This window comes from Melospiza georgiana, chromosome 4, assembly GCF_028018845.1.
Source record: "Melospiza georgiana isolate bMelGeo1 chromosome 4, bMelGeo1.pri, whole genome shotgun sequence".
Classification (NCBI taxonomy): Eukaryota; Metazoa; Chordata; class Aves; order Passeriformes; family Passerellidae; genus Melospiza; species Melospiza georgiana.
The window spans coordinates 56,322,590-56,335,525 of NC_080433.1; the positions used below are offsets into that span (position 1 = coordinate 56,322,590).

The 12,936-nt window shown below is 36.8% G+C and overlaps 1 protein-coding gene across 1 annotated transcript in view; it reads right to left on the reverse strand.

Annotated features, from left to right (window-relative positions):
* Nucleotides 1–1,752: 1,752 nt before the first annotated feature.
* The window catches only part of TFEC (transcription factor EC), an 86,388-nt gene continuing 75,204 nt past the window's right edge, over nt 1,753–12,936 (reverse strand). Inside the window, exons 6-8 of the mRNA XM_058022869.1 lie at nt 11,267–11,342; nt 3,059–3,206; nt 1,753–2,133 (exon numbers count right to left, since the gene is read on the reverse strand). Of these exons, the coding sequence (XP_057878852.1) occupies nt 1,753–2,133; nt 3,059–3,206; nt 11,267–11,342 (605 nt within the window). The remainder of the gene's footprint in view (nt 2,134–3,058; nt 3,207–11,266; nt 11,343–12,936) is intronic.

The window sequence follows — 12,936 nt, forward strand, 5'->3', positions numbered from 1 at the left end:
AAGTTGGGGGTGCATGGGAGGCTGGGAGGAGACACAGCCAGGACAGGTGACCCCAGCTGACCGAGGGATATTCCACACCAAATCCCCCAATGAGGGGGATTCCATGTTCCATATTCCATATCAAATCATAAAGTGGGGAGGAGGAGAAAGGGGGGATGTTCAGAGTGATGGCATTTGACATCCCAAGTCGCCATTAGGTGTGATGGGGCTCTACTGGAGATGCTGGAATACCTGCCTGCCCATAGGAAGCAGTGACTTAATTCCTTGTTTTGCTCTGCTTGTGTGCATGGCTTTTGCTTTCCCTATTAAACTGTCTTCATCTTAATCCAAGAGCTTTCCAGATTTTACCCTTCCAATTCTCTCCCCAGTCACTCTGGCAGCTGCATGAGGCTTGGTTGCCACCTTGGGTTAATCCATAACTACTCCCTAATGTGATCTTTTGGCTTTGATTGAGGAAGAGCTATGAAGAACCTGTTTCAGTTTGTATTCCTATGTTTTAATATTACAACTGGAATGATTGCACTTAATGTTCTTTAGGCGTGTACATCACTCTCCAGAATGTATAGAAGTGAGTTTTCTGAATGCCCCCTCCTAGCCAGCTGGTTATGAGAGGCAGTGCATCACATCAGTGTTTCTGAATATTGCCTTCAGTTTGACAAGTCTTCCTTTCAAGCTTTTCTGCAGGGAGTCCAAAGCCAAATATGAAATTAAATTCTTGTTTAGAGTGCATGCAATGGGAACCTTGTAATTTCCCTCTGCTTCCAAGTGGATCAAAAGCACATGCACAGATAGAGTCCCTTTGCAAAAGCCTCACTGTGCTGTCAAAGGACACTGAAAGCGTCATCCAGCAGCCCAGTATTGTATCTGAATTCCAATTTCTTCCATATAAAAAAGGACACAGTTTGAATATTCCTGGAATAAATAGCTGACATAGCACTGTCACAAGTAGTGCTTGTTTTAAATTGTGCTAAGTGTAACGTGGAGTGTCTGTGCTGTCTTGTATACCCACACAGTCTTTCTGCTGCAATGCTCTGTCTTTTTCTGTCTGAATTCATTTGAATCACTGTCATTGCATTAGTTCCCAGTTTTCTTCTGTGTCATTAAAATAGATATTTAAAAGAGTGTCCTTTTCCTACAAAAGAAATAAAAAAACCCCAAAAAACTAAAGGCATTCCATAGAAAGCTTAATGGATTTTCTCCTTTTAAAGAGAAGCCCACACAGTTTAAACTTCATGCTTGTGTGAAAGCATTACCATCTGACATTTTTAGATTTTAAAACCTGTAACATCTCTACAGTTCCCAGATTAAATACTTTTCTGTTGCTTCAAATTCTGTAGAACTTTTAGTTATAAAAAAAGAAAAAGAAATTAGCAAATTACTAAATCTCATATTTGTATCAGAGAAATGTGTGAAAAGAGTTTGAATACAGTTTTGCAACATGGGTATTCCTTTTTGGTAACCATTTTCATAGTACTGATAAAATTCATGAGGTGATAGTAAAAATATTCCCAGTGAAGAGAGATTTATGCAAATGTTGGCTGTGAACAGAGGGTGAATCTGGGGCAGAGTGATATGGGTTCATGTCCATCTTATTTTCCTGCGAAGTAAGGGCTGATTGAAATCCTTGTCATGTAGTAATTGATTCTTACACTGTCTCTCCTTGTAGGTATTTAAAATAAGAGCAAACACCACGCTTTCGTTTAACTAAGTCTTTCAACAAACGTTTAGAGAAGTATGAGACCCTTTCTGCTTTTATAAATCATCTCCATCATCTGTGCTGAAGCTGCTTCTCCTGCTGCTCTCTTTTGATGCAGCTGGAGATGTGGAGGACAAGAGTGGGTCTGTTCCAAATGGCGACACTGTGTCGTCCAATAAAATCTCCTCTAGCCGCTGTTCCTCTTTCAAAGCTGCGCTGAAGGACAAATCCGTGAAGTGAGAAAGGGGATCAGAAAAGGCTGTAGATCCATCGCAGACATCAGAATTTTGTCCATGTACCAGAGGCATTTGTTGAGAATAGTCTACAGAGTTCTCCTCTGGGTAAGACTGCTGCTTGATGACTTGTGCTGCTAAGTCGACAGCACTGAGCGAAGACATGACCGGAAGGCCGTGTGCACGTGCCTGGATCTCCAGTTCCTAACATTTCAAACAAAAATAATTAGACAACAATTTTAAAAGAGAAAACAGTCCCTTCAGAACAATTGCAGAAAGTATACAAATCATTCATCATGCATGAAAATTTATTATACCTGTTGCCCAGTGGTGAGATTAGATTTTAATAAAATTTTTATTGAAGAAAATTTGTCAAGTGTTTTTATATTCCTTTTTGTCATTAAGCAACTATTCTATGGGAGCAGAAGAGGTAGACAGCCTCTCTAAAACCATTGCATACTGAATCCAATGAAGGTAGCAGAAAAATTTTGCTACTTGATAGTTCATTATAAAACTGTTATCCAGAGAAAAAGAAGATTCTTTGGTTGATAATGCTAATATTATACATATATATAAGTAAATCAACATATGTAAGATGATCAGTTTTATATCTACCTATCTACCCATCCCATTTCCATAGGTGTGTGTCTGTGTTAGAATATTGCTTTTTAAGACATGAAGGGCTATATTCTACCTCTTAGTGTCAAAAGCAGACATAACATAAGATAGTCTTTTACTGGGGAGCCTAATGCATTAAATACTTTGAAAGGGAAAATTAAAATACTGAAGGGAACTTTGTGACCAGTATTGATTTTTGACTTTTGGCTGCAGAAATATGCTTAATTCCTTTTTTTTTTTTTTTTTTTTTGTCTTTGTTTCTAACACGTGAAACTGTTTGTACAAATACTTTAATACTTTTCCACTAGTTACTTTATGCAAAGTATAATTATCAAAGAAATTTCCTAGAAATCTAAAGAATGCACCCTCCCTAATATACACAGAAATAAAAAGGCAAAGTCAATTTATTTTTAATAAACGTAATTTGAGGAAAAATTATATAGATTAACAAAATTTAATGGGGGACAAGTACTGAGAAAGCTTTGTAGTTCATGGCAACGCTTATACAAACCTGAATTCGGAGCAGAAGTCTTCTGTTAGCATGCTCTAATTTCTTCTGCCTGTGTTCTAATTCTCTGGCTCTCTGTTGTTCTTTTTGTAGCCACTTGATGTACTCCACCGATGCTTTTAAAATAGTTCCTTTGTTCCAGCGCATATCACTGCAGAATGTAGAGATAACCTTTTCACAATTGTGCATGTCAGCAGAATTCATAAGAACTTACAAAATCTTTTACATTAATATGAAATAATGATTTACATGACTATTATTCACTCTTAGATATTATTGCTTCTGAATGGAAATTTTAATAGAATAGTTAAGAAGCCCTTATATAGTAAAATTAATCCCAGAATGAAAATAAGTGTCAAAAGAAAGTAATAAAGTGACTTTTTGTGGGAGAGCTAAATGCAATATCATGATTCTACCATTACAGTTTTTATATTTTTAGTGAAAATTGCTTTTATTATTAACTCCGAGATTAAAATCTATGTGCAGTATTTCTGCATTAATGAACTAGGAAATATACATTACTGAGGACTTAAGCCTAAATTTTTAAAGATCATTTTGAATATACTATTTCTTTTACCTGACTTACTAATGAGGTTGCTTTTATGTTTGTAGAGAAAAAAATGATCTGTGCTGAATGCCGCTCCTCATTGATGACAGACCAGAAAAATCACACTTTCATAACCATAATGACTAGGGAATGACAAAAATCATGTTCAAAAATCTTGAAACAATTTAAAAAACAAGTTAAAATCTACAGCTACATGCAGACCTCAACTCAAAATAAAAGCTTTGCAAAACAATTAGATTAATCCTGTGCATCATTCAGGAAATCATGGTTTGACTTCCAGCTTACAAGCAGCCTCACTAGCAACAGAACACTTGTTCAAATTAAACTGTACAAGACTTTCATGTATCCATTTATCAATCATACATTCCTTTAAGTAAGGTCTTGGAACAATAATGAATTCTGCTAAAAATTTTTAATTTCTAATAAATTTCAGTATTTTATGATACAGGATGGGTTCACTGCATTAAACAGGAAGTTAAATGGGCTTTATCCAAACTATTTCACTGCAAGTTGCTTAGGCTGAGCAGAAAGTTGGTCAAGCTTCTGGTCCCAAACCAACACAAAGCTGTTTTAAGAGCAAGTAGGAATCTGATGTTGGGAAGGACAAGCATTTTTTAATACCTCTTCTAAAGACATATATTTACATGCTGTCATTTATGGAGGAAAAAAATATGCCCAGCTATTATCACCTTCCTTATTCATAGAATCATAGAATATCCTGGGTTGGAAAGCACCCATCAGAATTAGTGAGTCCAACTCCTGGCCTTACACAGGACACCCCAAGTCACACCATGAGCCTGAGAGCATTTCCAAACACTTCTTGAACTCTGCAAGGCATGGAGCTATAACCACTTGCCTGGAGAGCCTGTTCCCAGTGCTCAGCTACCCACCTTTTCCTGATTTCCAACCTAAACCTCCCCTGACTCAGCCTCATGTCACTTCCTTGATTCCCATAACCGGTCACGAGAGTGAAGAGATCAGTGCCTGCCCCTCCACTTCCCCTTATGAGGCTGAGCACCTTTAGAGATTTCTGCAGTGATTTATCTCCTCAAGGTATAGTGCAAAAGCCAGGCAGGTACAGGATTTAGGGACCCAGACCACCCAGATTTTCCAGAGGCTTTACCATGGACAAAACTTTATGGGGCTGATAACTTTAAAACACTTAGAAGCAAATGCAAAATTAGTTGTAATAAAGCATCACAGTGTTTAACCATGCCGCAGAATTCAGGTAATTTCCTAAAGATTTGGGAGTAACATTTTTTTTTTTGATCCAAGAGTGCTCAAATTCAAATGTCAGTTATCTCTGGACAACACACAAACTGTGAGGCTCCTGAACACAGGGACCTGGCCTCCTCTCAGTGCTGCAGGCCAGAAATGCACAGCTTTTGGGATTAAAGGCTGAGGAGGTCAGAGAGAAAATAATTGTTGTCTACAACCCTACTGTCTTGGGTATGTATTCTGATTTAGATATGATTGCCTAGTCAAAAAGGCTAGAGCAGAGGTGGGACTGGGAGCCAAGGGCAGCACACATCTCTGCCATGATGGCTGAATCATCTCTTGGCAGTGCCTCTGCCTTCTCCTTCCTGTCCCTGTCCCTCTTGAGCAGGTGAGAGGACAGAATTTCTTGCCAGCATCCCACAGGCACCCTCCTAGGAGAGGGCATTCTCCTCTCAAATGGCTTACCTAGGTTAAACTGTACAGGTTAAGGAAGCTTTTAGTGTGCATATTTTCTGGACAATCTTTCACTGCCATCACCATGTCACAGTTTCATTTCCACCACACTGTTTTAGAAAGTTAGGTAAAAATACTGAGAAGTCTCTGTTTATGACTAAATTACAGTGGAGTTTGAAAGGCAGTAAAGGGTCTGTCTGTCTATGCCAGACCACTCATGAATAAAGAAGCTACATAAAATAAATAAAGTTAGCAGGACAAGAACTTTTCAGACAGGGATTCTCCACTCCCATCTCAGATATGAGCTATATATGCTAAATGGAGAAACACAACCTGCCTTGACAAGGAGGTTAGTCTCTAATAAGTGCTAAAAACAAAACTAAGACAGGTTTGAACTGATGGTCCAAACCTAAAGATATAGTACTATGAAATTAGAAATAAACCCCTAGCTGGAAAAATGGAAATAATTGAGGAAATTTAACAGCAGCAGAAAAAAATGAATATACCACACATTTAGAAAATATATCATAGTGTTTTCATGAAAAAAAACAATGAATTCAAAATCAGACAAAATTATTTTTGGTTGATTTTTCTGATTGACATATGAATAAGTCATATGTTCATTACTGTTTTTGGAACATTTTTGGATTAAATTAATTCATGTTACACTTAATATCATCTTGTGATATGGCTTATTTTTAGTTCATGTTTCCTTGATAGTTTTAGTTTTTATTTCTTTGGCAATTTTTTTCATAGTTTTGAATAAATCTTCACTGAAAGATTAATGCCTGGATTCAAACTGCCAGAGAGATGGACCTGGTCAGCTTTTGCATGAGATACATATGGATAGATATCTCTTGTGGTAATATTTACAGATCTGAGAGGCAAAACTCTAATGGAGAGTTAGGATAAAAAGCAGAGGTACTATTGTTATTTAAGACACTGTTCTTTAACTGGTGTACACATGTGTATGTGCCTGTGCATGTGTGTGTACCCCACATATGGTTCTACATCACTTCTCATATGTACAAACACTGGTTAAATGAAGAATATTGAACCTATTGAACCTATTCTTCTTAAATGAAGAATATTGAATCTTCCAGTGTTCGAAGGCAACATAGCAAAGGAACAGCTGATCACCTTAGAAGTCAACATGTATTTCACTCTGTGTCTCTCTTTACCAGGACCTAAGGAACATCCTGGAGGTGTGTGTGCTGATTCTGCATCACAGGCACTCTTCACTCCTTGCAGCCCAGGGACAGCAGCCACAGGACAGTGCTGCAGAGCAGCAGAGGCTCTGTGCTGATGTGCAGGGCTGGCAGAGCAACAATGCAACTGGTGAGGATGGAGGCAAATTTGGGCTGGTAAAGGTGAGATTCCTGCATACCAATAGTCTGAAGTGCATCTAGCTCTACAGACCAGGCAGGCAAGCAGATTCATCTATGAGGGGAAGAAAAAGCAGCTCAACATTTGAAAATTGATTAACTCAAAGCACAAGAAGTGCATTAGAGGAATTCAGAATTTCTCTGATCAGTTATTTGGTTTCTGTTATTTCTCTGAAAACAATGAATTCTAAATTGGGTGTAAATAAAACTACCTGAAAAGTTATAAAAATGTCACTAGGAAATCGTAGTTTTTGCTTTTTAGAGATTTGTTGATTGCACTTAGAGATTAAAACTGAAATGAAAAGCCCTACAAAGACATTTTTAGAACCCTTAAAAATTGAGGAATCACTAGCAGTTGTTACTAATTTAGTTGGAAGTTTCTGTATGAAAACAGACAAAATACTTGCATTCCTAACTGTTTTGATTCTAAAAACTTAGCTATAGATCTACTGATCTTCAGATATGGCAGGAATTCTTTTCTTCATTTTGGCCTTTCAGTTCTATTAATTTGCTTTGGTCTGGATTTTTTTGGTATTCAGTGTTTTTCTGTTGTTGCTTTTTTGGCTTTTTTCTTTTTCTTAATCATGATTTTTATTAAATGCATGTGTGGCACCATCCAGTAAATTCTGAAATACATGGGAAATTTTATATTCAAGCCAAGTCATTTGAGAGCAGTAAGATGTTTTGCCAGTCTGGTCATGAGAAATGATGTAAAGGAGGATTGCTTCTTTCTTCCTGTGTGTCCGTGTGGTAATTTGAAGTTTCTAGCAATCCACAGATATGTCAGAGAGTTTAATTAACAGAGGCCAATCAAAAATAATAAGATTTTTATGGAAAATTTTTAAAAAAGTAAAAAACACATTATGTTTCATTAGTCTCTGAATCCTGTCTCCTCTTTATCATCTGAATCTCTCTACAAATCTCAAATGCCCAGAACAAAACATGTAACTCTCACCAAGCAGAGTTTCCTATATTGGATAAACAGAACATGGAAAAGAGACTGATCTTCAGCTCATTCCATTATTTAAACTTTGTTGCAGGCAAAGGAGCTTCACTAGTTTACAGAAGTTGAGCTCCTGTAGGGAGGATGGGAGCACGTGGCCATCTAAGATTAGAACTAATTAGTAAAAGCAGTGTTTGAGAGAGTGTGATAGGTACAGAGTTTGCCAGACACAGGCCAGTTACTGATAACAAATACATTTGCAAAGCTGAAACTGTTTGCAGAACATTTCTCTCCCTGTTTCTGAGAAATTAGCTTTAAACTAAAGAAATTTTCTCAAAGAAGTGCTTGGAAGGACTTTGTACTTGTTTTGAGGACTTGCACAATTGCAAAGTGTTTTATTCTGAATGAGGCAGCAAATTTCCACTTTATAACAGCATGAGTGTACACAAGCTTTCCTCTGCAAGGAATGTGTCTGTGCTGGCTGCCAGAGGGTCTGTCCAGAGGCAGCACAGAGGTCAGGCACTGGTTCGTGCGGAGAGCAGAAAGGGAAGAGTGAGAGCAGCCCACTGCTTCTGCCCAAATCCTCAGCAGTTCTCTTAACATTCCAGCTCTGAAACATTAATAGAATTCTTTTTTCTCATTTAGCTTTCTGGGAATTTAAGTCCAACTACCATTAAACTGTTCTTGTGTAGGCATTGCCAGACTCCAATCACAATAAGGAATCCTGTTAACCACCTAAAAGGTGGATTCTGGAAGGCTGAACACAAATAGAAAGGCAGGTATAATTAAAAGGAGCAGGTTATGAGTTTTTCAGCAAAATATGGCTGAGTATTTCTGGCATTTTTAAATTCTATTTTTGAATTTTGTTCTTTAAAACCAATTTGCATTTCTGAATCATCTAGCACTTGGATATCTAAGCATTGAAAGTTAAACAAAAGAGTCATAGTTCTTTGTAACTTACACTTATCTTCATTTTCTAATGCTGATGAAGTGAACTTAAAACACCCATTCATTTATGTAATGTAATCCACACTTTTCATCATTAAATTAAGAAAAAAAGAAAAAAGTGAAAAGAATAGGGGTTTAATCCAGTCAAAAGAAAGTCCCTGCAGAAGCTCTGCAGGAGCCAAACAAGCTCACTACATAACCAACAAAACAAAAGTGAAATAAAAACCCCACACAGCACTTCTAAGAAATATAAATCACAAAAGGTTTCCAAATGGCATAAAAAATGTCCTTTTCTGTTTCTGATTCTGAATGTAATCTTCTTGAAGCAAGCCATCTGGGACAGGCATGCTAACCACAATGGCTTAGTTATAGTAGTGTTTGCTCTTCAATGCAGAGGCTGATTTTCTTCCCTGTCATTAGTCTAAGCATCAGTAAGCTTTCTCCTTTTACAACTAAGTTTCCACTTTAAGAAGAATCTTCTGAAATCAATATGAGGCAAAAATGCTATGAGTGATAAAATGTTACAGATAAAGTATGGTAAGCCATGATAAATCTCTTTCTTTCAAAGCAGAGGGGGCAGACTGGGGGCACAGTAAGGTGTTATGAAGTAAAAAGCAAGAACTGAAAGAGAGAATAAGGATGCTGAGTTATGATTTGGCAAAACAAGACCATACCAAAAGGTAATAATAATGTTGATCTGCTCAGCCAATAAAAAATATTAATGTTTTGTTTATATGTTCAAATGAATATATTTCTGCCTAAAAATACAAATACAAAAAAAAAGAAAACCAAAACCACTACTTACATTTCTTTGAATTAATTTATCCTTGCACTAAGCTATAGCAAAATTGTGTTGCAAACTGGTTTTTCAAAAGCCCTGCAGGTTTTGATGTCTTTTTTTTTCTTAGCACCAACTTAAAAGCTTTTCAGTAGGCCTACTTTCCAAAGGAGTACTGATTATCAGCCTTTTGAAGACAGCAGCCTTCAGAATGTGAGATACTGAAGTTCACCTTGTGCCTTTGTAAACATAAACCACTGTGGGTCTGGTCACACTGCTGAACTCAGTCATGGGTTTGCAAACTAAAACAAGATAAGGCAATGATTTCAGAGTCTATACCTGAAACTTTTTCATCAGGCAGAAACACCAAAAACTGAGGGTGAAGTCCATCATCCACTTACTGAAGCAAAACTGCAGGTCCAGGTAAATCATTTTAAGAAAAGCTTAAATGATTACTCTAGGTATTAATGTTTTGATTAAGTTCACAAAGTCAACCTGAATCCACACCAAAACATGTAGGTGAAACACCTTTATAGGCAATCAAAAAGTGCAACTGCAATTTGTACCCCATGCCCATCTCTAATTGCAGCATTTCCAGTTTCTATTTTTGCTTTATAGCTGCAAACCAACAGTGCCATCCACTGTTTTTCTGAGAAATCTTTCAATTACTTGCCCAAATGGTATTGAATACAGAAAGATGCACCAGCAAAATTAAAACACTTCTATCAATTTCTGCTTGCAATGGATCACATGTCCAAAACTTTAGGTACTTAAGGTGTTTTTTAATTCAGTTTTAACACCTAATTCCATATTAATAACAAAAACCATGCCCATTTATCCAGTCTTTGGTGGATGCTACAGAAGGCTCTGAGTTTGTGAATTCTCTAAAATGGATGCAGTATGTTAACTTTCTCTCTGGTGGCTTCACTTCAAATAAAGCCAACCTTCTACTTGTGTAAGCCTCACACAGCTTTGTATTGTTGCAGAAATCCTTAATGTAATCAAAAGTTTCTTAGTCTTAAGGTTAAAAAAGCTGAAATATCAATAGATGTTTTCATTTGGAGTATCATGCACATCTGTATTGACATGCAAATTACAAAGACAAAATCTGTATAATCAATTTTATGCAAGTTACAATCATGCTGCTGCATTGTCTTAAGTCTTCCCTGAGTGACAAGAGAAATCTAAGGCTAAAGTTCTGCATTAAAAATCACTCTGAATTGTTATTGTTAATCCTGCAATGGGCTTTTCTCCAAGGCAGCTTTTTTTCCGCTGATGACAAATATAAGCTTTAAGGGAATGCACATATAGTTCAAGAAATATGCATTTTGTGTTTCTGTAAGTATATGCATTAGTATAAAATGATATTATTATAGCAATTATAGCAATTATTACTTTTATCCTTGCATTTTAGGACTGGTGCTTTCCCTGCAATGAGTTGAGAACTTTTGAAAAATGCTCAGTCTACAGACTCTTAAATTGATTCTTTTTTTCTCTTAGTCTGAGGGCAGACAGTGGCAACATAAATTTTGTGTTATCCCACTAGAGGGCCATGGCAAGAGCTGAAAGGACCACTACTTCCTTCCCCTGAGATACCACACAACTGTGCTCAGGGACAGAGAGATGGACTTTCTGTTGGTTAGCTTTGTTTGTTTGTTTGTTTGTTTTCCCTTTAAGTGGCAGTTTCTCTTAAACACCCTGAAATTGCTTTCATATTATTATGCTTTCACATAAGTTTTTCAACAGGCACAAAAAATCTGTCAAAGGTTTGTTATTTCAACAGCCTGATCTGAGCCAGTGACCTGGTATAGAAGATTTTGTATCCCATTTCTCAACCCTATAGCCAATATTCACAACTGTCTCTTTTCTCCTGTATTAATACTATAAACATTATTATAGCAAAGACAGTTGAACTCACGGATCATTAGACTTGGGGATGAGTGTGCCAAGCTCCTTGATTCGGTAATTAATATTATACCTTCTTCTTCTCTCAACTGTTAAAAAGAAACATTTACTATTTTTAGACTGAAATATTTTTGGAGAAATTACACATAAAACATTTTAATTAGTTAAAAACATGTTAGTCAATATATAGAAAAAAATCTTCCTCAAATAGCAGTCCCAACATGAGCTCCTATCTGTCTCTGCCTTACTCTCAGGACAAACTCTATCATTAGTACCATCTGTATCTTACCTGAACTACAGGGTTTTCCTCCATTTAGAATTCAATTTCTAGAGAATGAAATAGTCACATATTGTCTAAATGTGATCTAACATTTTGTTTTTCCTGATGTGTATATATTCTCTCTCCACCATGCTCCCACAGAACAGAGATTTCAGCTTAGTGGAGTCTTGGTGGTGACTCCAACAGGGATACAAGACAATTCACCCAGCAATTGATATTTTGGCAGAACTCCTGTTACAAATCACAAGGTAACAGCTTCATTATCCCTTATTTACAATTACCAGCATTTAAACCCACAGAGAGTACATAACTACAGCTGTATCCACTCACTAAAACAGAGTAAGATTATGTCCCAAAACCACTTCGCCCTGTACATCTTTTCTTTGGCGATGGACAGCACAAAAAATATTTATGATCATTTTTAAAAAATAGAGAAAATGAAAAAAAACACCATGTTTGGAGATGTACACTTAAAGTCTAATGGCCAAATTTTGAATATAAATACAAACAGCCCAGTAGAGGTAAGTTATAAGCGTTCAGCCAAGGGCATCCTAGTGGGTCTTCCAAGGCTGACTTCAATCTTCTCATACTCATATGAGCACGTCACTTTCAGTCTCAGCCCCACCACCTGGATCACTTTTAGTCCTTTTCTTCCTGTATATAAAATGGTTTGCTTTCTGTCTGCGTGAGGCTCCTCGGTTTGTGCAGCAGTCAGTTATTTCCTCCCTAGCAGGCTCAAGCTCCAGGAACAACCTGAGTGTTATTATTTACTCTGATAAAGTACTCTACCTTGGGGGGATGCATTATCTTGTCTTGCTTTCTATAGAAACAGGAATTTCACTTAACAAATTAAAGCATCTCAGTTTTCTTGGTGTTGATTCACATATTCAGAAGACAGGGTTATAATCCTCCTGAGTGTACTGCTCAGTGAGCCCTTGTATCAAATTGCAATGAATGTGCTGGATCTCGTAGGAGAGCCCAGTGTACAAAAACAGAGAGAAACTGGAAAATTTAAAAGATATATTTCTGTTTTGTTGGCAAAATAATTGCATGGCAAACAAAATTGAAGAATTTGCTTTTACTATACTGTCCTATGGCATATTAGTTGTTGTTTAATTAATATTTACACTGTAAAAAACTCTAAGATATTCATCAAAAGGTAGTCAACTACACATTAGCTATAAAACAAGGCAATGAAAAAATATCTTTACGAGTGAACACTTGCAGAATTCCTTTTTCTTTATATTTTTGCATTTTTTTTTCCTGAAAAGAAACTTCCAGTGGTTATGTCAATGAGTTAGAAGGGGAGATTTTTAAGCTTGGAAAGATGTTGCAATAGAACTTTCCTGATGTGCATCTGTAACCTTTCCAGAGATATCCTGAGTTATCAGCCATATTTGAAC